Genomic DNA, 26,681 nt, shown 5'->3' on the forward strand with positions numbered 1-26,681 from the left:
ATGAACATCATTTTTATTTTTTTGTTTTAAATCTAAAAGCACACTGTCATTGTAATGGCCCTTTTTTACCACAAGATGGCTCCAGATACATACAGCGATACATTTTCAAAAGCATGCTGTTCATTTCTTCAGTTTTAACCTGATCATAAATACAATCCAGAGGATGAGCATTAAAATTACATATGAGCATCATAAGCATCTATCAGAAATCCGCAGTTTCTTTATGTTTTTGTGTTTGTGTGTGCACATAATGAACCTGCTTTTCAAAGAGACCTATAGAGGAAAGAAAAACTGCCAGTAAAGGAAAATAAAATGACTCCAGTGATTCTTGCAGTGTAGTAGAAGATTATTAATTAGGGATACCGTGGTACATTGTCCTCAGGGAGTGGAGTGTTGGGGGTTCTCAGAAGCAGACACTGCACTTGTGGCACCGAAGGGAATTTGCAGGTTTGCACCTTACCTGTTTTATTTAAACTCCTGAGACTGATGCTCAGTGCTAGTATATAACACCATGCATGGTGTGTGGTAGTTTTTGTGTGAGTGTGGCAAAAAAAAAGATGGCTGAGGAGCGAATTAATGAATGAAAAAGCTTTCCAAGATGTATATTTAAAGCAGTAGGGGTAAAGCGTGTGCCATCGTGTGCTTGCATGTGTGATGTGCCACTGACACCGTCACATGCTAGATTAAGCAGTTTCAGAAACGTGCACTTAAAAACAGTACAGCCTATTTGTGGCTGGCCATCTCTGTAGTGTTTGCAGCGGCGGGTATTTTTTTAAAAAGCAAGGAGTGTTATTTTAGACATTTACACGTGAAACGTCACATTAAAAACTTTTGTGAATGTATTCTCAGCCACGAGGTGTTCCATGAACTCTTCACAATATTACTTTGTTAATCATCTGCCTGGGTTTGCAAAGGCCAAATTTGCTTTGAAAACAAAAGCCCAGAATATTTAAATAGAAATTTCACTTATTTTCTTATTCCTCCAAACAAATCCTCTGAAAACAAGCACATTTGTGTTTCCTACCTTTTTTGTGTTATTTCCCAGAGGTACCTGCACTATCAGATCAGCTCCAGTACCACCATGAATACTAGCGGTATGGGGATACTGCAGTATCCATCCGATACTAAGTAAATATTGTATTGCCAGTATTGCCAATAGCAATACCGATACTGATGCTTTTAACATATAAAGGCAGTGTATGTAGGGGTGAGCAGTGTATCGAGATTTATGGCATGAGTCAGCATAAGTTTGCAAATTCTAAACACATTTTAATGATCCCTGCGATTCTACAATAATCATTTAATAGAATAAAAACACACCTTTCAGCTTTTGATGGGTTTTGAAACTGGGTTTTTGGAGACCCGGAATTTAAATGTGCCTGCCTCTAGAGCACAACTTCTGTTGTTTAAATGAGCTATAAACTATAAATAAATAGGCTCAAGTCCACCCACTGAACTGGATAAGCAGCTAATAAGATGGATGTCTTTTTCAACTTTTTAAAATCCATTTCCATATTTATATTAAAAAAGATATCCCCTTGCTTTTATCATTTAGCCAACAAGTAGCTACAGATATTTTACCATTTAATTGAATGCTGAATATCTGATACTTTTAGGCCAGCCTTTCACTATAGTGAGTCTTTTCTAATCTTGACATATCCCCTGGAAAACACAAATGTACCCTGGTGTATGATGACTCTTTTAGATGAACATATATAAAATTTAAGAGTAACTCTTATTGTGTATTGCTACTGAGCCCTATAGTTTCCTTTAGTAGTGTTAAACACAAAGGAAATGATCTGAAAATAAAACCCCAACCCTTAGATAATGGGATAGCTGTGCTTGAGTTAGGTATTCTGGTACTCCGTCGTCTCCTGCTACTGTCTATGACACATTTGTTGTTGTGTTTTTGCAGTGTTGCCTTAGTTGCCTGGAAAAGATGCCAGGACCTCTCTTTGTGGGGGGTACGGCTGTGGGGAACTGCATTCAGACCATTCAGGAGCGTGAAAATGGGGGATGGAGGGGATTATACATACACTGGCACTGGGCCTGGCTGTTACCATGGCACACCCATTGTCCCCGAGCACACGGGCATGGCGGAGAAACCTCGAGTGAAAATGTGAATGTAGTAATTTTTCACTTAGGGGTTGATTTGAGTAATTGCAGCTACACTGTATAGTGAAAGATAATGAATTGCCAAGTGTGTTAGAGATATCTGGGGTAGACGGAAGGTCCAAACAATGCACGCGGACAGTAAAACACTCAACTCAAAGTCATCCTTTTGTACTGAATTTCCTTTTGTCTCGCAGTCAACACATGCACTCATATATGGCCACTCTTTAACAAAAGATGAAGGTTTTGCAGCTGTTCTTAGGCTGCATTTTAAACTCCCGGTAAGTCTCAGCTCCAGAGTAGTATGACTCATGAGAGGAAGGTAATCACAGGCAATGATGTCGACCGCTGCAGGGCAAGCCCCGTTGTGGAGGAATACCCTTGAGAAAGTCCACGCCGTCTGCAAACGACTGCTCATATAGGTCTTGGGATTGCCCTGGCCTCACAGCTAATCATAGCTGTCCTTCTATACCGTCTAAGCGTCACTGTCCAATCGACGTGTAGCTTGGAGCAGCTGCTTTCACACCATTGGTCGAGCTAAAACAAGGGCGGTTTTTTTCCCCTCTGCTCGCTCCAACAGCACCATCTCTGGCAGGTGGTGTGCGCTCTTAAAGCGTAAAGTAGGCTAATGTGTAGGACGATAGGTAGGTAGTCGTAGTGAAAAAAAAAACGCCGCGTAGGGTATTAATTTTTTTTGTTTTTTATTATTATTATTTTTGAGAGGGTTGCCAGATTTGCAGTGCGCGTCGCTACGTTTCCTTTACACCCAGCGGAGTCGCAGTGAGTGAAATGAGCATCGGGGTTCCCCTCTCTGAGCCAGACACTTAGTGCTTTACGGTCAGCGGCGAATTTAGACAATTGCTCCTTCATCATGCAGCTCCAGATAAAAAGACGGAGAAGCCCTACGTGTTGATAAAATCTCGCCGGCGGTATAAAGTGTGAATGAGAGAAAGCCTCCCCCCTTCCTCCTTCTCCTCCTCCTCCTCCTCGTCCTCCGGGCCAACGACCGACGAGCTCTCACATCCTGGAGCTGCCTCACTTCGTCCGCCGGCGTAGCATACAACATGATATGTTGATGACATTTTTTGGAAGTGGTCGTGCCTTTTGTTTACACGCCGGGATACGTGATATGCGGATCTGCGAGCGCCACGAAAGCCGAGCGAGCGGGCGGTTTTTTCTGCTTTGAAAATGAGGAAGCAATTTCATAAAGACCCAGAAAATGGCAAGAAGGTCTCGTCGTCCGTGGGCCCGGATTTGAGTAAAATGAGAAGGAAAGAGGCAAATGCAACAGCAGCATGATTTATTACTGTTATCATTATTTTTTAAATCTGACAGAATGACACCAAAGGGGGTAAAACTGGAGGTAGATGAGACACAGCATCAATGAAGGCGATCTGCACAAGTTTTAAGTCGCTCATGATGAACAGAAATACTTTGCAGCTCGATATCAGATCGTTTCCACAATAGTGAAAGATTTTTTTTTCTTTTTCTTTTATTTCTTGCCCCGGCAGATTTTCTAGTTAATCACTCATCTGCTTTTTTCCGCATTGCATCTGCTGTCTTTTTTCCCATTAAATATTTCATTTTTTTTCCTATATTTTTGATCCGGATTCAGCCCTGACTATTCAATGGAAGTATGTTATCAGCTGCCGGTTTTGCCTCTAGACAGGCCGGTTCCCAAGCATGTCCTCAGCCGAAGGGGAGCCATTAGTTTCAGCTCCAGCTCTTCTCTCTTCGGGGCTCCTGATCCAAGACAGCTGTCACAGGTAAAACACGTATCATTTCCTATCATCTGATCACAGTGGGCTCGATTATTTTATTTTATTTTTATTTATTTTTTTGGGGAGGGGGGGGGGCACATGCGTCTTAAAACCCACATCATTTTCAGAAACCATATAAATAATCCACAGGAATCTTGCAGGTGGTTGCTGGATATTTAGGCCCCATTTCTCTCACTCACACACACACACACACACACACACACACACACACACACACACACACACACACACACACACACACACACACACACACACACTGCGAGAGCTCTCCACCAGAGGCATACTGTATATTCTTATCTTCAAGAGCCTAAGACACACACCAAGTCATCACCCAAAGCCAACTTTACATTTGTGTATGTTTCCCCCTGATAAAGGCCTCTTCAGCTTAAACTTTGTAGCCTTCCTCAGAACCATGATGCTGAGGTGTACCAGCTCACTCCTGGGAGTCAGAGGGAACGTGCCACACAGTTATTTATGTTAACATGCTGGGAGGAGAGCTTAAATCATTGAGTCATGCTTGAACTTCCTACTTTCTCAGAGTGTTGAATTCTTGAAAATGTCCCTCTGGTGAGCCTACCTTTGTTTATTCCTCTTGCTTCTCAAAACAGCCTGTGTGTGTGTGTGTGTGTGTGTGTGTGTGTGTGTGTGTGTGTGTGTGTGTGTGTGTGTGTGTGTGTGTGGCAGCAGGGGTCATGTTCTGCTTGACTGCCATGTACACACAGACACTGGCAGGCAGCACAGTGCATTTTGAATACATTAGCCAATCGCTGAACCACATTTGAGCACGTGTCTGAGGTAATGGTACCATCTCTTTGGCCTTTGTCCAGCGCACTAGTTTAATCAAGGCATGTGCCTGCGATGCCAGCTCACAACAAAAAGCTGCACGTCATGTCACCAGTCAATGAAGTCCCTTCTCCACGGTGTCGCTCCTTTTAAAAAGGGAAGCATCGTTACTATTGATTCAGTGTTTCTTGACAAAAGTAGCAGCGGGGTGTATTCTCGTGCCGTTGGGGTCACATCCTGCTAGTTGCTTGTGAACAGAAACTCCCACGGTGTTGCACGGCACCTCTCAGCCCATTAACTGAGCATTAAGCAACTGTCTATGACTACGTGAGCGTCCTCTTCAATGGGCCATCCATTAGTTCTTTGTACAGGACCCTGCTCCACATATCCACCCATGTGTGTCTCTGCTTTGAGCCTACATCCATCCTCACAGGCAGCCCCTTCAAAGACCGATTCATAGGCCTGTTGTCAGCACTCTTTTTCTTTTTTTTTCTCACTGGGTCATTAGTGTTTGTCCTTTGGTGACCAATATCATGCAATCTTGGATAAGTTGGCTGGACCATGTGGTCACTCAATAACACTCTCTGAACACACTGTGCAAACATCTCTCTCTGAGTCAGTCAGGAGGCTTTTCATAAAACCAATTCAACATCCTCAAACTGTCCTTGCACAATGGTGGTTTCTGGACCATAGTCCAAAGGAGGATTCCTTTGGGGAAATCCTAAATCCTTATAAGGAAATCAATATAAGTATAATGCTGCATTGTTCCTTTTATGTACAAACAGAATCCGTGAAGCCGTTCTGTCTCCTGCTCACGTTGATCTCTCAGTTCGGCCGGTCTGCCTTCACAGCCTTTGCTTCTTTGTCATAAAAAGTGCACTGTTTAGTGTTAAAATCATTTCCCATGAAACTGGACTGGAGAAGGCTTACAAACACTGCAGACAACATTGAGACCAGCCTACGTTGTAGTCATTTGTCTTTATCCCTTGTGAACATCGGCAGAATTGGTGAACCTGCTTGCATACGGCAGTGTCACTCAGCCTTTGTCACCAAGCAATTACACTTCTACAAATATTGTTTTTTGGGCCCTATTTATGACCATAAGGGTGCATTTGTCCTTGGTGGCTGCTGTGTTTTTGTGTGTGGTTCCACAGGCCTGTTGTTTGTGGAAGCGGGGCTGGACTACCATTGCAGAAAGAGGCAGTTAGGCATGGGCCTCAGCTCTGTGGGCAGTGGTTTGGCTTGCTGCCAGGCTCACAGATGGTCGAAGTCTCAGTCCCTTTTCTTTTCTCTGGCTATCTTGTTCCGCTCGCTCACAAGCTCCCTCTTTTTCTTTCTCCGATGCACCCCTCCCCTTCCCTCGCCGATGAAGACATTTCCTCTCGTAAACAGTGGACGAAAGAGTAGGGTCGGAGTCTCTGAAGAATATGTCACTCTGTGACTGTGGAATTGTTATGATTGGGTGTAAATATGCCGTTGAAGAGGCGTTGAAAACAGCAACGGCATTAAATAAACGGGGCCCATTTATCCATTACAATGCCTCCATTGTCTTTAGCACAATGGGTGTTGTAAGTTGATCAAATCCCAAAAGTGGGGTGAAAGATGAATTAGAATTTTCCTGGAATATGGCGTCGCATTGGCTTCTCTTGGAAAAAGAGAGAACCAAAGACACGAATAAGTCAGATTAGGTTGATGCAAAATGAAAGGACCAAGAGGAGGACGCTGCAAAGAGTCATGTGGTTCTCATCTAAACTACAAAGCACAAATGCATTTGCACACAGCTTGACAGTATGTTACTTGTGTTATTACATACATCTCATATTAAGAGATGATGCACAGGGTGGGAACGAGAGTCACACGGTTGCGATAAGGCTTTAAACTTTCAGAAAGAAAGATCCTGCAGAGATAAAAGGGGGTCAATAAACAAATACGGAGTATTGATGAAGCCTGAGCAGTGCGATGATTTTTGGTGATAAAGGGAGGAACGCAGCTTTAGACTGGGAGAACTGATCTGCTATCAGTTCGTCATATCACAGTGAGAGATATCATCAGTGCTGTAGTGGCTGCTGACCCGAGATTGGCTCCTCATTTGAGATGTTTACGCACAAGAGGAGATGATGATGATGATGATGATGATGATGAGAAGCCCGTGCATAAGGGTGGAGGCTGGCACTGCTTGTTTCATTGCTGCTGTGGGTGTTTCTGTGGAGAGGTCGATAAGGGAATACAGTGCCGTGCTTTTTTTTTTTTTTTTTTTTTTTTTTTTTGTGGGAGTTACTTTGTTGATTTTAACTGAACCGATAAGGTTTTTTTTGTTTGTTTTTTTTTTCCTCCTGTGCAGTGCCATCAGATTGACGTCGTTTCAGGATGTGGTAAGAATGCTGAAGGAGCCGTTCAGACTCTGAGCCTGGTGTTTCACAACCTTTCACAAAAACATTTAACCCCTGCGCCGCCAAAACTTTTCACGCTGAATTCACACAGTTGAGCTGGAATGCACTGTGCTGCTTGCCGATAAGAAGGCGGGGGATTGCGGGTGTTTATTAACCCGCTGATTAATAAAGAGGAGCCAAATATTGCACCCTGTCTTCATTCAACCATACACACTCCTCACCCTTTCTGTTTGCCTCCCTGTCTCTGCAAGGGGCCCCCTCTTATCACGTGACTGATCTGTTTTTGTGCTGCAGCGTCGAGTGCTGTCGGCCACGAGAGTGTGGCTACGTACTTCGACAGCCACAACATCAGCGCTGCTTGATTTTTATTCTTATTTACTGTGGCTTTATTGACGTATGAGCCTATACAGGAAGGGAGTCTATTTCTCAGTGCTACTGGTTTCAAACCTCAGACAGATCGCGCTGGTTGGTGACCTGGGTTTCGTTTGTTTTCCTCAGAAGGCTCTAAGGAGGGACGGGGCATGAAGTTGGCCCCGAGAGGCAATTAGAGCCTGGGGATGATGTTTGAGATGAATGAAATTCCTGTGCAGCGTAGACTTACAGTATGTGTGTATATAAGGCCCTTTTAAGCACTCGGTGTAAAAAAAAAAAAAAAAAAAAGAATTTATGACACACTTGGCGACTAGTTAAAAGTTAAATAACAATAAAAAATCACTGATTGTGGATATATGACTGCTTGACAGGCAGGCCGCCTTGTAACACTGCTCACTGCTACACTCGTCATCATTTGCTGGCCAAGATATCAGTCCAATTCACCCCAGGCCTCTCCTCCAAAGCAGCGGGCGTCTCGCAAAAACTAACTGCAGCTGCAAAAACTAACAGTGGACACAGTACTCATAAAACACTCTTCCAGCAGGTAGACTCTATCCAGGGTTTTAGTGTATGTAGTGGCTAAAATATATATTATACACACATGCGCACACACACTCCAGATCTGCTTTTGTTTATAGGTTAGCACTCAGTTTCTGGAATTTGGCGTCCCACACAGCAGAGCGCTGCAAGAGGCCATAAGTCAGAAGGAAGCTTTTGGTTTATGAAAAACCCGTCCACCTGCTTTTTATCTCGAGCATTTACATATATGTGTGTGTGTGTGTGTGTGTGTGTGTGTGTAGGGTTTATGTGTGCACTGCTTTGTTTTTTGATATGTCAGTTTATTGGAATACTGCTGGCTTCCTCATTTGCTTGGCCCCAGCTGACTTGCTTACTGGAATAGGCAGGTCCTCAGTTTAAGTCAAATTCTAAGATCTTTATAACCTAGTAAAAGCCAGTTTTAGGCCTGTGTTTCAAATCAGGAAGTGTGAGAATGTTTCATTCGATTGTGCCATTGAAAGGGCATCAGGCATCTGTATCTGCTCTTTCACGGTGCTCTGGTGAAAGTGCTTTTTGAGCAATGATTTTGAATTTCTGAGTGTTTTGAAATGAGTGTTTTTGGGTTAATTCTGCATGCATTAATCATACTGCATGTTTTCTGATATTTGTTTGTGTCTGTTTAACTATACGGGTGAGAAAATGACAAACAACGAAGCCCTGGGGGTCAGCCACATAGTGAGGAGTTTTCACATTAGGTCCTGACCTCAGAAACCTGAGTGTTGTGCCCCAAGGCAGTGGCGCTAAGCCGAGATAAGAAACAGAGCTGTATGTAAACGAGCTTAGATGGAATTGCAGGGAGAACAATGGTTGCGCTGTTAGGCCTAGTGGTTAAAACGCCAAACAGAACTAAAGCTAGCTTGTTCTCAGACTGCTACAATCAAAAACCAACAGACTGCAACTCATTTAAAGGCACTGAAAGCAATAGAAGTTTTGTTAAATTTTTAAAGCTATGTTGAAGTAAATTGAAAAAACCTTCAGAATGAGTCATTGTTACTCATTTAAGTTTTAATAAAGTGTATAATTCAGAAGATTTGGTGCAAATTAAAGGGAAAAACCAACATGCGTGTTAGTAAGATGTTAGGCTCACATGTGCCTCAAGAACGGCTTTGGTGCATCTTTGCTACGATGTCCCAAGTCTCTTTAGTCACTGGAGGGATGACTCTTCCGAAAAATATTCCCTCAGCTAGTGTTTTGATGGAATGGAGTGGAGATACCGATCCCTTTGGTATAAAAATTGATAAATTGACCTAAAAGTTACCGAAAATATTTCTGCAAAAGGCATTGTAGAGTTTGTTTTTCCTTTATTTTCTCTTTTGTTTTGCTTAGTTTTTTAACTGGTAAATATCTCTATATATACTCATCTGACACTTTATTAGTTACATCTTGCTAGTACTGGGCTAGACCCTTTTTGCCTTTAAAGCTGGCTCGACACATTGATACAGCGAGGCGCTGTGGTGGAATGTCCCATTCCACCACATGCCAAAGGTGCTCTATCTGATTGAGATCAGGTGACAGTGGAGGCTGTTGTGAACCTGTTGTCATGTTCGAGAACACTACGCTGTGGTCATAACAGGATGGACATGATCAGCAAAAACAATTCTCAGTTGAGGCCCAACATGTGCTAAGAAAATATCCCCACACCGTTATAGAGCATCACCACCAGCTTGGACCATTGACGTCAGCTGGGACGCATCCTTGCTTACATGTCGTTTACACCAAATTCCCAGTAATTCAGCAGTTTATGAAAAAATAAAAAAAGCCTAGTTCAAAGTCACTCACATCACCCTTTACCCCATTCTGATTCTCAGTTTGAACTACACCAGGTCATCTTAACCATGTCTGCATTCCTGATTGCACTGTGTAGCTGCCATGTGATTGGCTAAAGAGATACTTATGTTACTGAGTAGTTGAGCAAGTGAACCTAACGAAGTGACCAGTGATCGAAGTGATATGTACTTCTGTAACAACCAGCCACGTTGATACCAAATACTGATACTAGCTGATGAAATCTACCTTTTGACATGCAGACTTGCGTAACTTTCCATGTTCTCATTCCTCAGTGTTTTTGGGCAAGAGTAGCCTGGGGACCTGAGCAACTGTCATTACTTACAGGTTCTTTAACAGCAAGTGGGAACTGGGTAGAAGGGGGTTCATTTTTTGCTGTTAAAATATAATGATTTGTTTTGTTTCATAGGGGCTCTGTGATTGACATGTGCCAGCTAGTCTTTAAACTAGATGTCTATATACCGAAGGTGTGGCCAGCCCTGTTGTTTGTGTGGTGATTTGTTAACGTAAATGTTTGCTCACTCACATGCCATCTGGACTTGTAACTGTCCTCATTTTGCCTCCTTATGCAAAGCTAACAACTTCACACTGTGTTTACTCACTCCATTTGCAGTTATTACAAGTTATTAGAAAATCTAGATGGCAAGATTAGCATATCCTGTACACACGTATCTCTGGTTTTTGGTAGCTATAATGCTCGGGGTGATCAGGAGAGAGTACAAAAGTGTTGTGTAAAACTATCTTGAACACACCAGAAATGGCTGGATGGTGACTTCATGGCTTTCCAGCCCAGTGAGTCACGTTTCACCCATCACACCCCTGTTTTGCTTTAACCTAATGTTTAAAGAAAATGCTAAAGAGGAACAGAAACTTGCAAGAAATTTTAATCTGGGCTCTGCCTTGTTTCATCCCTGAGGCTGTTGGTCAAATGCAAACTGGCACTGCTCCAGAGTGAAGTCAGAGTTTGTAAAGCTGCAGTTTCTTGGAGGACAGCTCGAAGCAGCTTGGAGTAACTTTAACTGTATTAAAGTCATTGGGAAACAAATCAAGCAAGTTTTGGTCATGACATGAAAAAGGGCATTCACTAGTATCTACCTGCCACTCTAAGGCTTGTATTGTTACGTGCAAGAAAATCAAGACCTCTTGTTTTTCTTGTGTGCACCATATACAGTGGGGCAAAAAAGTATTTAGTCAGCCACCGATTGTGCAAGTTCCCCCACCTAAAATGATGTCAGAGGTCAGTAATTTGCACCAGAGGTACACTTCAACTGTGAGAGACAGAATGTGAAAAAAAAATCCATGAATCCACATGGTAGGATTTGTAAAGAATTTATTCGTAAATCAGGGTGGAAAATAAGTATTTGGTCAATAACAAAAATACAACTCAATACTTTGTAACATAACCTTTGTTGGCAATAACAGAGGTCAAACGTTTACTATAGGTCTTTACCAGGTTTGCACACACAGTAGCTGGTATTTTGGCCCATTCCTCCATGCAGATCTTCTCGAGAGCAGTGATGTTTTGGGGCTGTCGCCGAGCAACACGGACTTTCAACTCCCGCCACAGATTTTCTATGGGGTTGAGGTCTGGAGACTGGCTAGGCCACTCCAGGACTTTCAAATGCTTCTTACGGAGCCACTCCTTTGTTGCCCGGGCGGTGTGTTTTGGATCATTGTCATGTTGGAAGACCCAGCCTCGTCTCATCTTCAAAGTTCTCACTGATGGAAGGAGGTTTTGGCTCAAAATCTCACGATACATGGCCCCATTCATTCTGTCCTTAACACGGATCAGTCGTCCTGTCCCCTTGGCAGAAAAACAGCCCCATAGCATGATGTTTCCACCCCCATGCTTCACAGTAGGTATGGTGTTCTTGGGATGCAACTCAGTATTCTTCTTCCTCCAAACACGACGAGTTGAGTTTATACCAAAAAGTTCTACTTTGGTTTCATCTGACCACATGACATTCTCCCAATCCTCTGCTGTATCATCCATGTGCTCTCTGGCAAACTTCAGACGGGCCTGGACATGCACTGGCTTCAGCAGCGGAACACGTCTGGCACTGCGGGATTTGATTCCCTGCCGTTGTAGTGTGTTACTGATGGTGACCTTTGTTACTTTGGTCCCAGCTCTCTGCAGGTCATTCACCAGGTCCCCCCGTGTGGTTCTGGGATCTTTGCTCACCGTTCTCATGATCATTTTGACCCCACGGGATGAGATCTTGCGTGGAGCCCCAGATCGAGGGAGATTATCAGTGGTCTTGTATGTCTTCCATTTTCTGATGATTGCTCCCACAGTTGATTTTTTTCACACCAAGCTGCTTGCCTATTGTAGATTCACTCTTCCCAGTCTGCTGCAGGTCTACAATACTTTTCCTGGTGTCCTTCGAAAGCTCTTTGGTCTTGGCCATGGCGGAGTTTGGAGTCTGACTGTTTGAGGCTGTGGACAGGTGTCTTTTATACAGATGATGAGTTCAAACAGGTGCCATTCATACAAGTAACGAGTGGGGGACAGAAAAGCTTCTTACAGAAGACGTTACAGGTCTGTGAGAGCCAGAGATTTTCCTTGTTTGAGGTGACCAAATACTTATTTTCCACCCTGATTTACGAATAAATTCTTTACAAATCCTACCATGTGAATTCATGGATTTTTTTTTCACAATTTGTCTCTCACAGTTGAAGTGTACCTCTGGTGCAAATTACTGACCTCTGTCATCATTTTAAGTGGGGGAACTTGCACAATCGGTGGCTGACTAAATACTTTTTTGCCCCACTGTAGTTTGCATAATGTGCACTAATGCTTTTTCAGTCTCTAAAGCCCTAAAAAACCCTCAAACTACCGTAAGAAATAAAACAAAACTTTAATTACCAATTTAAAAAAAAAAGAAGCTCAGTGCTGGATGTCTTTTTATATGTTGTAATTTCAATTTTGTAGTTAATTAAAGTGAATAAACACTGTTCTTTAAACTTTAATAAATCTGTGTAGGTTCTCAGTCATCCAGGTCATAGTAATCTAATAGTAGTTTAATAAATTAAGTGTGCATGTGACATTTAGCTCAAGTTCTTCAGTTGATATCTTGCATCTGCCTTCGTATCTCAGTCACAGCCGTGAAGCATAAATGCCAGAAGCGCAAAGCTTAAAAAAGTGACTTAACTTCTTGTTGGACCATGACAGGCCCATGGTTGTCTGGCTTTGTGTGTTGGTGCAGCAAGGCGTGTCAAGGGTATGTGAGGGTGTGTGTGTCTCTGTGTGTGGGTGTGTTGTGGGCTGGCCATTTCAAGGGTAAAATTTGACTTTCCCTTCTGTTCACAGTGAGAATGTGATATACACAAAGTGCAGCTCTTGCCAACTTGTTGTACAAGGGAGGTCATGGCAGTAAGTGCCAACTGGCTGCTGGGTGTGTGTGTGTGTGTGTGTGTGTGTGTGTGTGTGTGTGTGTGTGTGTGTGTGTGTGTGTGTGTGTGTGTGTGTGGCCAGGCAAAAGGTTTTGTTGGTGCTAGCTGTGTTAGCAGGGCTGGTCACTCTTCATACCCACTCTTAGCCAGCATTATACAGTTCCCACACGTGTTGCAGCCTATTCCAACCCCCATCTTACACACACACACACACACACACACACACACACACACACACACACACACACACACACACACACACACACACAAGCTCCGTGGATAACATACCCACAATCTATAATGCTCACACTAAACACTGCACCATGTGTAAACACAGAGGCCTGTTGACACTAAAATACAGCTTTGCACATTACCCACCCTGAGTCAAGCTGTTTGCTAGGCAGTAAAATATTAGCTTTGGATTGGTGGCTGTCATGAGCTTAGAGTACAGACATTGCTAGGTGTATATCTGTGTGTGTGAAAGATTCACAGTAATCCTAATTATATGAGGTAATGAGTGTACAAGCCAGAGCATTTGTGTTTTTGCATGCGTTTGTGTTTGGTGTGACCTGCCGGCTGTCGTTAAATGGCCACAGATTAGACATATTTATCAAGCCCATTGCTGTACTCTGTAGTTGTGGACCATAATACAGAGCTTCCTAGTTTTGCCTTTTTAAATCTATTTTTACTATAACTTTCCTTTATATAAAAATATGCTCTCTTTTCATTAGAGTGCTTTGAGTGAAGGGTGCCCTGTGTTAACCTGGAGGGTTAAGGATCCAGTAAGGCCCTTTTGTTCTTTAGAGTTGTATACAGTGAACAGGTTGGTTGTCAGTGGACCAAAACATCTTCCTTTTAAAAACAGTTTGTCCTAGTAGAGAGCTGTAAGTCTGGTACCGAGTCAATCAGTGAGGTAATCTTCCAGTTATGCAGGATCTCTGTGAAAGGGGTAACTCTAGACAAGGGTAGCCCCATTAGCGTGAGTGAAGAGTTGACCTGGAGGGGGGCCAGGATGTGTAAAGTGCACAGAGAGGTGAGCCAGCACCTTACTGTAGCCTTGGGCAGCTGTCTGTCAACAGAGCAAATATGTAGTTACGGCAGTCGTGCCTGCTACAGCTACTGCTGTGCAAGTAACACTATTGTCGCAGCTGCCTTCATGCACTGGAATACTAGTTAGGACTGGATTTTGTTTTTTGTGCAGAGAATAAAAGTAAAAATTTTATCCTCTAATGGATTGTTATCCCAGCCCAGAGTGTACCCTGGGATAGACTGCTGACCTCCTGCAACCCTAAGTTGTATAAGCAATTAAGATGAATGGATGGATGCATGGATAAAGAAGTAAACAGGGTTTGCTGGAACATTTTTCAATGTTTCTTCAACTCATTTGCTTCCTCTCTCGAAACCTGAATAACCTAAATGGTTTATTTCCTGGTTTATTCTTCTTTTCTTTTTTCCCCAATGCATTAAAAATGTATCTGTAGCCCGCGTACCAAAGCCGTTTGCTGCACTGCTGACGAATATTGAGGAAGTATTTACATATTTTAAAACATGATGCGTCAAGTGCATTACTTTACAGGAAATGGTATTGTGATTTGTTTGGATGTGATGCTGAACCCAGTGTTGACTGAGAGAAGTATTTCAGGAAGTTACAGCATTTACGTGGTATTTCATGTTCGTGGGTTACAGTAAGCAGTAAAAGTGATATTCCAGAAGAGTTTTGTGCAGTGAAGTTAATTTTGCTTTTGAAATTGCTACTAAATTGCATTTCAGTAAATTTCATGAAACTCTTTCTCTGTCTCTGTGTGCAAGGAACAATAATATGAATAAAGTTCCCTGATGTGCTTTTTATTTTATGGGGAGGGGTATCTGTGTTTGTGTGGGATCTCCCCCGAGTCCTCCTGCTTCCTCGCACAGTCCTAAGATACTCATGTTTGGTTAACTGGGGATTCTGAACTGGCTGTAGGTGTGAATGTGGGTGCGATTGGTTGTTTGCCTCTTGTGATGGACTGGCAACCTGTTCAGGGTGTATCACAATGCTTGCTCGTTGACAGCTGGGATAGGCTCCATCCTGAACTGAATGACGGTTAAGTAAACGAATGGGCGTCGTTCAATGCACGTTAAAGATTTATTCATCATAGTGCAAGTCTGGTTGTGGCCTGTCTTAGTCCACTGCTTTAAAGTGTGCTTTTTGGATTATGGAAGGCATAGACCGAATCCTAACACAGGGGTACTATTTAGAAAGGACTGAGTGTTGTTTAATGTTATTTACGCATAATGCTCCCTCTGCTTTTGTCTTGCATTGAAAAGGTTTTTCATCATTTTATTTTTCCTTGGCACACTCTGACATGGAATAAAAAGTCTAAATTAAATGTCCAAATCTAGATTTAGCTCAGACTTTATTGAATAAACAGTTAGCAGATGGCCACTAAACACTTCCTGTAACTGCTTTTAAGAAGACAAAGCAAAAAAATGTCTTTTATGAAGCAGCTGCCAGAAGCTCTGAGTTTAGACTCTTAAGCTGATAAGTTGACTTGTTGCTAGCTGGTCCGTCACATCTGTACAAGCTGTCAATTCCACCATAGTCACTTTTACTAAATCAAAGTGCATTCACGTGCTGACATCAGAATAAATAACTTTAGAAAATATATCTATACTTTTAATACTTCTGCATTTTCAAACTATGCTTTGAGGCAAATCTTTAAGTTTCATAAGAACCTCACACATCAAAAAAATACTATTGGTGTCTGTGTTTGTGTGCGTGTGTCCCCAAATAGCACATGTGTTTCTCACATGCCTGATAGCAGTGCCGAATCAGGCTGATGACACGGTGCTAGAGCATGTTTATCAGTATAACACCAGAGTATACAGAGTACACACTGGAGATTAGAACCTGCAGCAGAAGCATTACACCACCCTCCTCTTATCAAGTCCTGCATATGCATTAAAATGTAAAAAAAAATAATAATAAGGCACATGTTTCTGTTTCAGAAGAAGTGTTTTGGGGTGCGCCTGTTGTTGCACTGTGATTGTTATAGTAAGAAAACAGCTGCAGGGCTCAGGTTTACAATTATTTATTGAACCAATAAAAAGAAGTGATGTTTCGAGCACCACTGGTCTTTATTGGTGATTAGGGACTGTTATACTTCACACGTGGTTTTGGACAGGCGGGACCTCTTTGTTGTTCGGCAGTATTTGTAATTGCGTTGCACTGTATCGGTTGAACAATAGCTGATGTTTTCTTTTCGTTTCTTCTGTTTTTTTTTTCTCCTGCTCAGAGACGAGGGGCCATCTCCTACGACAGCTCTGACCAGACAGCGCTGTATATTCGTATGCTAGGTAAGTGTTAACCTGCTCTTTCTACATACACACAGTAGAGACACAGTCACACTACTTCGAGACCTCGGAAGGTTTACCTTCTCTGTGATCGTCTAAAATAAAAGCACTGAGATGCGCATTTAAGGGCATGTCCAGAATCCTTTCAATCCCTGGCCTTTTTTAATCTTTTAAGTCACGATAGGGTTCAGGGTGTGTGTGTGTGTGTGTGTGTGTGTGTGTGTGTGTGTGTGCGCGCGCGCGCGTGCGCGTGCGTGCGTGCGTGCGTGCGTGCGTGCATGCGTATCGGTAGTCTTCAGTCTTAAAAGTTCAATCTGATATGTGATGAGCATACGGTTTTTATTTTAACTGTAAATAAACTAAAGCATCTTTGGCTGAGGTTATTTTTTTGTGTACATATGCGTGCATTCGTGCATGTCCATTCGCACTCAGTGATAAGCAGCTTAGAAAATGGATGTGAGGATGAAGGTTCATAGCTCTGCCAGGCAGATGGAGTCAAATGCATCTAGGAAGCAGCCAGTTCAGCTCCGTAATCAATAAGGTTACTGGGGATAATGGTGCGATTAGAGGCTGGTTATACCCCTGAGGTATGTGTACTAAACAAGGATGCTGTTTTGCATGGAACTTTTGGCACCTCATATCATACTTGTTGGCTGGGAGGTAGCAGCAAAGAAGAAGAGTAGAATTGCTTGAAGTGTTATCCTGTCTGTATTCTTCTTGGATATTTTAGATTGCTGCTATGAAATGTAGTGAGCGGGCAGGGAGCTATCAGTATTAGACGCAGTTCAGCGTGAAAAAAAAATGTGAAAAAAACCAAAAACAACATATTATTGTCATACTTTGTTTCTTTCCAGCACGATCATGAGTCGACTGCTGCCTAGTCTAGTCATAATAACAGCATTTCATTGAGCTGAGTGAAGGAGCTTTAGCTTTTTAATCATTTTACTTAGCTAAGTATGATGGCAGTCTCATATGTCACAGGCATAAAGCATCTGTGTGTGTAGATTTTCAGATTAAATTAAGTGTAAGGAGAGGCACGCTAATGCAGACGGGTGCTGGCCTGGTCCTGGGTTCAGTCTGCCAAGTTAATGCTGATGTGCTTTCAAATAGCAGGACTCAGAGCTTTTGCCTCATCAGTTATAATGACATGACCTACATTCACCCCAGAGCTCCAGCACTAATGCACCATAGGGAGACGTGGACCCTTTGACACTCAAAACGCACTAATCACGCAAACTCGCGCAGACAGACGCGCTCTGGGCCCGAGCACGTGTGTTTGCATCTGCAGATGTGACAGATGTGCATACATATGGGCATATGACGACTGCCTAAAAGTGCATGAATTGTGGTGTTTTTTTGTTTATTTTTGCAGAATTCATATTGTGCAATCGAAACTAAACATTCATGAATAGCTTTTCAAAGTAATGTTTAGCGCCGCTATGCCGTGAATAGTAATTCTTAGTTTTTGGTATTTTGATAGGAACTTGTGTAGTATTCAAACAGCTGTTTGCAAGTAAGTAACAAGGTGGTTGTGGGAACACACTGGTGTGACTGCTTTTTTTTTTTTGTTGTTGTTGTTGATAAACTGATGCACACGTGACACAATTTAAGTGCTATGCTGGAAGCATACCATCTCACCTTTAATCAGTATACTGCAGTATAGAGTCTTGCTGTACATACAGTGTTGCCTGGAACAACACACTAGCATTTGCTGCATCAGTCATAGCACCATCCTGTCACCTCACTGTGCTCTCACTGCTCTCGACTGCAGCCTACAAGCAAGCAAGCAAGCAGGCCGGCCGCCGTCTGTTAGGTCTGAGTTTGGAGCCTGTCTCTGTTTCTCTGCCTGACTACTAAAACCAGTCACAGATCGGCTATAGATCCTTCTCAGTGGCTCGGAGTACTAATAGTAGAGCAGACATGGCATTGCATGCTCAGCTGTTTGACTTGTCTGTCCGTTGAGTTTCCTCTTCTGGAACATGGGAGTGTGTGCTTGTGTGTGACTGTGCCCGCACATGGATAGTCCACACTGGGTCTTGGTCAAATAGTATTTTCCACAATCTCTTGCTTGTTTTAGCTTGCTGGGGAGTACAGAGATGATGGGTTTTACCACAGCGTCCTGTCACACGTCATGATTTAGTTCCAAAGCTTCACATAAGAAAGATTATTTCCTTGTTTAGAAAAGCTGAGACATGATTGGGGAGGGGGTGGGGTAGGTTTTCTGTCAACACTCTGAGGTATAATAAATGGTTTTCTGTAGGTTTTCTAGAAAAAAGCAAATTTGAAAGATTTTGTTGATTATTTTGTTAGGATTCAGTGCTATGAGGCTATGACAGTGAAGTAAAAGTGTTTGACATTAAAGCAATTTAAGCACAAGCTACTAAAAAGGGCAGGTAGCAAGAAACACGGGGAGAAATAACAGTTTATAATAACAGAAATCGCAAAAATAGCAACTAGTAAGATATAAATATTTGCTCTGTCTTTGGATGTTGCCAGAAAACCAGAGTAAGTTTCAGCTTCTTAAAAATCCAAATGAAAGAAGATTTACTACATTGTCATGTGGTAAAGCCCATCTTTGTGTCACTAAAGCAAGATAAACTCCAGGATATAGCGCCAAAAGATTACTAATTGGATGCACTTCTGGACTTCTTTTCACGCTGTATGAATCTTGAGGAAATAAGTGTTGATTTCTTCTAGGAGATGTGAGAGTGAGAAGTCAGGTTGGATTTGAACCGGAACGTAGAAGCTCCCACCCGTACCTGTGCATCGACTTCCGAACGCTTCACAGTGAGTACAGCCTGAGCATCTTGACTAAAAAAACCAGCCTCCCCGGTAGGAGTCACAGACTAGTCCTGTCCTGCGTGACTGAAAGACGCCTGTGTTCTTGTCTCTGAGGTGTGCCTTACTATAAACCTTGTTTGAGGCTTACAGGTGCACGATAAAGCACCACTTTCATTTTTCAATGAAAACGTTTGAGTGTACTTGTTGACATTTTTGACCCAAGATTAATCCTACCTCACGCTGACGTGTTTCTGGATTGCAGCGACAGTTTACTCAGACACAGTGCCTTTTGTGGGGTGTGTGCGTGTGTGAGAGAGAGGGAGGGAGAGAGACCACTGACAAAGCATGTCTGCTGTGTGATCCCAGACGAAAGGCTTATGAGTGGGCGGCTGTGTCAGCAGCAACTGTTTGTGTATTGCTGTGTTGGTGTCAGATCCCCACCAAGCTTGTCCGAGCCAAGTAATTCTCCGGGCCTAACGAGGTTTAGAAATGAACATGCCCCAACGTTGTCGTCTGTTTTAGATGTTGTATCCTTTGTAAAATATCGTGTGCGTCTGTGTGTTTGTGTGCGCAGCACGGCTGGGCTGCGGCTCCACGTCGGCCAGCTATGATCCTGAAAGGCGGGTCCACAGGCTGCTCAGCTTCCAGAGATACCTGCATTCGTCCCGTCTGCTGCGAGGAGTCCCCCAGCAGATACCCCTCCACATCCTTGATGAAGATTACACTGGACAGGCTAGAGTATGGGACTATTTGTAATATTTGGCACCACAATAAAACAGAAGTGCACATTTTCTTTTTATAATTTATTTTTTCCAAACCTCACGTAAAACTCTCTCTTTTCTCTATCGTAGTGCATGCTGGAAAAAGTCGGGAATTGGAATTTTGACATTTTCCTCTTCGATAGGTTGACAAATGGTAGGTAAAATATAATCTGTAGGACTTCTGAGACGTTGTTCTAAATGCCATGATGCCTTAACTGACATCAATCAGCCACAACGTTAAAACCACAGTTCCTACCTTGTGACCCAAAAACAGCCATCAGGGAACGGACACAAGACGTGCAAAGTGAAGATTTTACTCTGTTGTGGACACAGACGGCACAATGTCGCGCGTGCGCTGTTGTTGCAATGTAATGGCCACTCTACATCCACATGGAGCCTCACGCTTGCAGTCTGATTACAAAATTTGCGTGACTTTAGAGGCCAAGAACTAGAGTGAAGGTGGATGACAAAAAGACAGGAGACCGAGCAGGAGGTGGCAGAGCTGAAAATGCTTCTGTTGGGAATGAGGCAGATTTCAGATCAGATTGAGCAGTTTGGATACAAAGTTAGAGAGGGAAGTCTGAGATTGTTTGGACATGCAAATAGAAGGGATGATGGATATACTGAAAAAGGATTTTGTGACAGTCGGACGAAAAAGAAGCAACCTGGCAGGAGGAAAAGACTGAGACCACAGATGCAGTGAAGGAGGACCTGCAGAGGTTTGGTGTGACACATGAGGATAGATATGGATAGAGTAAGATGGAGGCAGATGATCCTCAGTGGCTATCCTTAAAGGGACCAAGTAAAAAGAAGAAAAGGTGTGCGTGTTCTGACTCTGAAACAATGTTTCACGAGTGGCATTTATCAAAGTAACACCCGCATGAATGAGAGCACTAAAGGTGTTGTAACAAAATGATCAATATTCACTCCACCTGTCGGCGGTTTTAATGTTGTGGCTGATTGTCGTGCACACTGACTGGTGAATCCTGACCTCTGGTTGAGATTTAAAGTGTTGGCGCTGGTGCCATCTATCTGATACCTGGCACAGTTTTAGGATTAGCTCTGCAGCTATGTCACTGTTTTACTTTAAATATACATCAGCTGTTTTATGTCTAAGCAAAGCCCAGGCTTGACGGAAAATGAATATACAGTACTGTATTATTTAGATTTGTATTAAACTAAACTCAAATTATTTTAAGTGTATTGGTGTGGAGGCCCTATATTTGTTTATCTGTGTAATAGGATAGAAGTGCATACTCTTCTGAATTAGCCCCTCCTCCTTTCTGTGTGTACTCCTGTAACCTCTAAAATCCTCAAGAATATTTTTCCATAAGCTGTTTTCACACATGCACTGTAGCCCTAAATTTCTCTAAACCTCACAGACTGGTGCGCTGTCCATACTCCAGCACTCGGCAGTGGTGCGTGGGAGAAATGTCAGTCATTTCTCCATTAGCAGGTCTTTTCATCTGCGTGCTGCATAGTACAGTGTCCATGTGATGTCTGATTGCACCAGTGTGCAAATAGCGCAGCTAATACTCTGGCGTATTGTGCGCTGCCTCCTCCCCTCTGCGTCCAGTAAGATCCCTCGCTCAAACCACCAGGAGTACTTCCTGTAGTGAGAGCATGTCTGAAGCAGACAATTTCCTGCTGTGTACGACATGCGAGAAAGGATAACGGGGGAAAATATTCCAACTCTCTTAAGCTGACGTGTGAAAGGAGCCTCAGAGATTGTGCTTTGTATTTTCATCATACTCCTTTTTTTGGGGGGGGGGGGCAGCTGGTCTGTGTGAAAGCCAGACTGCAGCAGTGGAGTTCAGGAAGTCAGTGGTAAACAAAAGTAATTCGTTTTTTCTACATTCTCTTATTTTTGAACCACTAAGTGCGACTCTCGTAATGAGGATGAAAAGGAATCTTATCATGTATATAATTGCACATCCTGCACTGTATAATTGAGGTAACCTCAATCCAATCATCAAAACAGCTTTAAGACATGTTCTTGACCCGTCTCTGACTTGACCCGAGTTAAACTTCAAAAGCAGGAGTTAAGGATTGCAGTGGTGAGAATCACAACTATTAAAAATTAGACCGAGAAGGAGGAGGTGGTGTAGTGGAGGCAGAATTAGGAAAGATGGATGCATCCATAAAAAAAGACTGGCAATAGAAGTGATTATTGTTGAGTTCAGCAGCGTTCAGTTGCAGCTTTTATAGGTGAACTTAAGGGATGAATGCAGAGTGATCATTCTGATTTGATTTCTTGCTCAGGAAACAGCCTGATCACCCTGACTTTCCACCTGCTGAACCAGTATGGGCTGGTGGAGCTCTTCCAGCTGGACATGGTCAAACTCTGGAGGTTTTTGGTCATGGTTCAGGAGGACTACCACAGTGACAACCCGTACCACAACGCTGTCCATGCTGCAGATGTCACACAGGCCATGTACTGCTACCTGCGAGAGCCCATGGTGAGACAAAACACTTGAGCTCTTTTGGGTTTAAGTAGCTAACTCTCACCCAGTCCTTTGCTAGCCACAACAAGGTCTTCTTAAAAAAAAATCTTGCATAGCCAAGGTTTCTTGCTTCAACAGTATTCAACTCACAGTACAGGCTTTCCTCATCAGCTTCTTTCAGTCTAACCAGTGAATGCTACCATTAAGATGTGCGTTTGATAATGCATCCAAATAAGTGCTCTTACAGACAGATTTTGAATAAAAGTATGCTATTTGCAGAGCTGAGAGTTCTTCGGAGAAGGCATTCTTGTATTTTAAACCCTTCTTGCATTATTTTTTGTGCAGCTTGCCAAGTCTCTGACCTCCAAAGACATCTTACTGGGACTCTTAGCAGCTGCCACCCATGACCTGGACCATCCTGGGGTCAACCAGCCTTTCCTCATCAAGACTGACCACTATCTTGCCACACTCTATAGAGTAAGGCAACAAAGCAGTCACTCTTTAGCCTGCCTAACTTATTAGAAGACTTCAGTGAAGGATGTTGTACGATGTATTAAATTAACGTGCACACACAATTTCTCACCTAGAATACCTCAGTTCTGGAAAACCACCACTGGAAGTCAGCAGTGGGTCTGCTCAGAGAGACTGGGCTGTTCTCCCATTTGCCTGCTGAGGACAGGTCAGTCTGACACTGAGAAACACAAAGAGAACTCAAACTGTGCCACTTACAAGGCTGTGCAGAAACGGAGTTCTTTCATAAGACTGCTCTTTGCTTTAAAATGTGTTTTCTTAAACAAACATGCTTTGTAATACCTCAGGCTGAACATGGAGAGGGATTTGGGTTCCTTAATCTTGGCCACGGACATCAGCAGGCAGAATGACTACCTGTCCAGGTTTCGCTTGCACCTGGACCAGGAGAACCTGTGCATGAGCACCGCCAGCCATCGTCATTTCGTCCTGCAGGTCAGTGTTGGTTTAAAAAAAAGCTCCTGCATCTCAGCAAACAGCAGGTTCATATTTATCTTTGCTTTTCCAATGCAGATGGCCCTGAAGTGTGCAGATATCTGTAACCCCTGCAGACCATGGGAGCTGAGCAAACAGTGGAGTGAGAAAGTGACAGAGGAGTTCTTCCAACAAGGTTATCTGTCCATATTTTTCCCTTATTTGTTTTGCTCTTTCTTCTCCAGATTGGAGGTCCTTTCTTTCTTCTTGTTTATTAAAGTCTTTGTTACACTCTTGCAGGAGACATTGAGAAGAAGCACAAACTTGAAGTCAGCCCACTTTGCGACAGAGAGATGAACACAGTCGGCAACATTCAAATAGGCAAGGATTTTGGCTCTGTTTTTATTCCCCCGTTATCAATGGCTTGCGTGTAATGCAAATACTCGTCCTAATCAGCATCTGCCACCCTTTCTCCTCCCTCAGGCTTTATGACATATGTGGCTGAGCCGCTGTTTGCAGAGTGGGCCCGTTTCTGTGACACACGTCTGTCCCAGACCATGCTGGGTCACATGGGGCTAAACAAAGCCAGCTGGGGAGGCTTACAGCAGGAGCCGGCTCCGGTCTCCGAGGAGGCAGAGCCCAGCACGGCCTGCGCAGACACAGGAGACGCTGCCACCGCGCCGAGTGACGGCAGCACAGCTACGACCGCAGGAGGAACCAGCTCCAAAGAAATACCTCAGGGAAGCAGAGAATCCTGACACACTCCTTCTGTGCCATTTCACCTCAACCTCGTGACCCCTGGGGGCCTCAGGGCCTCACAATACACTGAGGGGGTCGGGTGGGGCACCCAGCGGTTTGCGGCCACGCCGCTGCCCCACCCGTTCCGAACACCTAGTTTATGTTTTGTTGCTTTGGCCTCCCATCTTGATAAACCACTGATTTTACTTAATTTATTTAATTTTAATTCCTCTTTTTTTTGGCATAGAGCAATACATAGATACCTCATTTGGCTACTGCTGTATTTTTTTCTTTTTATTTGCTTTATTTATTTGTCCTCTGTAGTTTTGGCATTACTGACTGAACGCACCACCTTTTTTTTTTTTTTTTTTTTTTTTGAAGTTTGTGAACTTTAAGGGGAAAGCAGTATAAGAACTGAAGAAGACCTTTTTCTGGTATTTTTTTTAAGTGCCATTTGAAAACAAAGATTTGAAGAATGATCTGAACTGTATTGACTGAGACAACTGGAGTGTTCAGACCTTTCTAAGACTTTGGAGTAATGCCGTTGTTGCATTGGTATTGAAGATTCTTCCTCATGTAAAAAAAAAAACAACAGAAAAAAAAAATGTGACAAGCCCAGTCCTTTTGCTGCCTCTACGAAGACTGTTTACGCGTCTTGTTTGTTTTGTATCTTTCCGTCGAACTGAAACGAATCACGTCGGCCCCACATTTGCCTTCGAAGCACAGATGTGAAGAAACCACTCATTTTGAACTGTTACCCCCACCCCCCACCCCCTGTCAAAGCCATGAGCAGAACCTTATTCAGACACACCAGATGCCATAAATGACTCCACCTGTTCTACCATGTGTTCCTGCACTCCCGAATAACAGCGGCGTTCGATGAGCAGCTTTGTTTCCAAGACATCCTGTGAAGGTATTATAGGAAATAGTCTCTTTCTGATGTTTCCACATCATCCAGTCCTGGTTAAACTTGGGGCAGTGGGGTGAGGGTGCGTGGGAACCTTCCCTGCCAGACTGGAGGGTGGTTAGTCACCGCACATGCATCTCACCTGGAAGTCAACTCCACGCAACTCGACTTGCTCAGGGTTTGCAGACGTTTTTTTGTTTTTTTTTGTTTTAAAAATTTATTTCTTTTTTGTAAAAGGGGAGGAGGATAATGCAAGTTTTTATTATTATTATTATTGGGTGGTTAGGATCTAACTAAGGAGTCTCCCTCTCCTCAGAATGTCTCACAGCCACATGAAACCTAAAGGACTGCTCGACTGATGCCTTACAACTATGCACAAACTATGCTAAGTGACCAAACCAACTCCTGTTCCCATCAACTGCATGGCGTGCTTGTCTTTTGATGCACTGTCCGATCCCTTTGCCTTTTTGTTGCGAGGAACAACTCCAGCTATCTTTTCTTTTCTTCTTCTTTTGTGCGGAAACAAAATTGTCGAGTGAATTTGAACATTCCATTTCTTCGTGTTTGGTTTGTCTACTTTGATTCTGTATAGTGCCACAAGTTGTGTTTGTGTTTATACATTTTGAAAGATAACAGGTGCTTTTTTTCTTACTTTAGCTGATTTGTATTTTGCTGTTAAGTGCTGTAAGACTGTTGACAAAAACTGTTTACAATTTGTTGCGACAGCCATTTTTTGGGAAGACTTCAGTGTCAAGCCAGATTTTGTAAAGGCTTTGCTGTATTGACCTTTTTGATACATGCCTGTTGCAGTTACAATTTGAATAATAAAACCCGTTGTTGACAAATGCTTGAGTTTTACACCAGTTAATAATCACGTCGATACTGGCAAACTGTGAAACCAGTAGGCCCACTCGAGCTCTTTTTAGAGGTACAACTTGCTGCTACTGGGTTACGACCCCTTTTTGCCTTCATATTCTTCATAGCATATATTCAACAAGGTACTGGAAAGATTCCTCAGACATTTTGGTCCACGTTGACCTCATGTCGTCACACTGTAGCTGTGAATCTGCTGCTTCACTATCCCAAAGCTGCTCTGTTGCATTGAGATCTAGTGACTATGGGAGCGATTCGAGGACAGTAAACTCATTGTCATGTTCAAGAAGGCAGTTTATGATATGAGCTTTGTACATGGTGTGTTATCCTGCTGGAAGCCAACACAAGACGATGGGTACACTGTGGTCGTAGAGGGACGTGGTCAGCAATGATACTTGGGTAGGATGTGCTGTTTAAACAATGCTCAGAAAGTGTACCAAGAAATTATCCCCCACATCATTACACCACTAGCAGCAGCCTGGACCTTTGATACAAGGCATGGTGGATCCACGCTTTCATGTTGTTTAAACCCAGTTCTGACCCCTGAATGCATCACAAAGACCAGGCAACATTTTCCCAATCTTCTACTGACCAATTTTTTTTACACAAATTTATCCTTAGTTTCCTGTTCCGACAGGAGTGAAACCCGGTGTGGTCTTCTGCCGCTGTAGCCCATGTGCTTCAAGGGTCAAGTCGAATATTCAGAGACGCTTTTCTGCATACCTTGG

The 26,681-nt window shown here is 43.1% G+C and overlaps 1 protein-coding gene across 8 annotated transcripts; it reads left to right on the plus strand.

Moving 5' to 3' along the window:
- Nucleotides 1-2,704: 2,704 nt before the first annotated feature.
- Nucleotides 2,705-25,926, plus strand: pde7a (phosphodiesterase 7A). Of its 8 annotated transcripts, none has more exons than XM_004546654.3 (13): nucleotides 2,705-3,878; nucleotides 16,450-16,510; nucleotides 17,988-18,020; nucleotides 19,205-19,294; nucleotides 19,863-20,026; nucleotides 20,140-20,203; nucleotides 22,312-22,508; nucleotides 22,839-22,970; nucleotides 23,081-23,172; nucleotides 23,312-23,456; nucleotides 23,535-23,631; nucleotides 23,736-23,816; nucleotides 23,919-25,926. In XM_004546654.3, exons 1-13 carry the CDS (start codon nucleotides 3,741-3,743, stop codon nucleotides 24,191-24,193), a joined length of 1,569 nt encoding a protein of 522 aa, XP_004546711.1. In that variant the 5' UTR covers nucleotides 2,705-3,740; the 3' UTR covers nucleotides 24,194-25,926. The 8 variants fall into 8 exon arrangements, with proteins under 8 accessions (XP_004546711.1, XP_076744254.1, XP_004546713.1 ...); XM_076888139.1 differs by having other exon boundaries at nucleotides 19,208-19,294; XM_004546659.4 differs by lacking the exon at nucleotides 2,705-3,878 and adding an exon at nucleotides 15,986-16,122.
- Nucleotides 25,927-26,681: the final 755 nt, after the last annotated feature.

This window comes from Maylandia zebra, linkage group LG9 (genome assembly GCF_041146795.1).
Source record: "Maylandia zebra isolate NMK-2024a linkage group LG9, Mzebra_GT3a, whole genome shotgun sequence".
Lineage (NCBI taxonomy): Eukaryota > Metazoa > Chordata > Actinopteri > Cichliformes > Cichlidae > Maylandia > Maylandia zebra.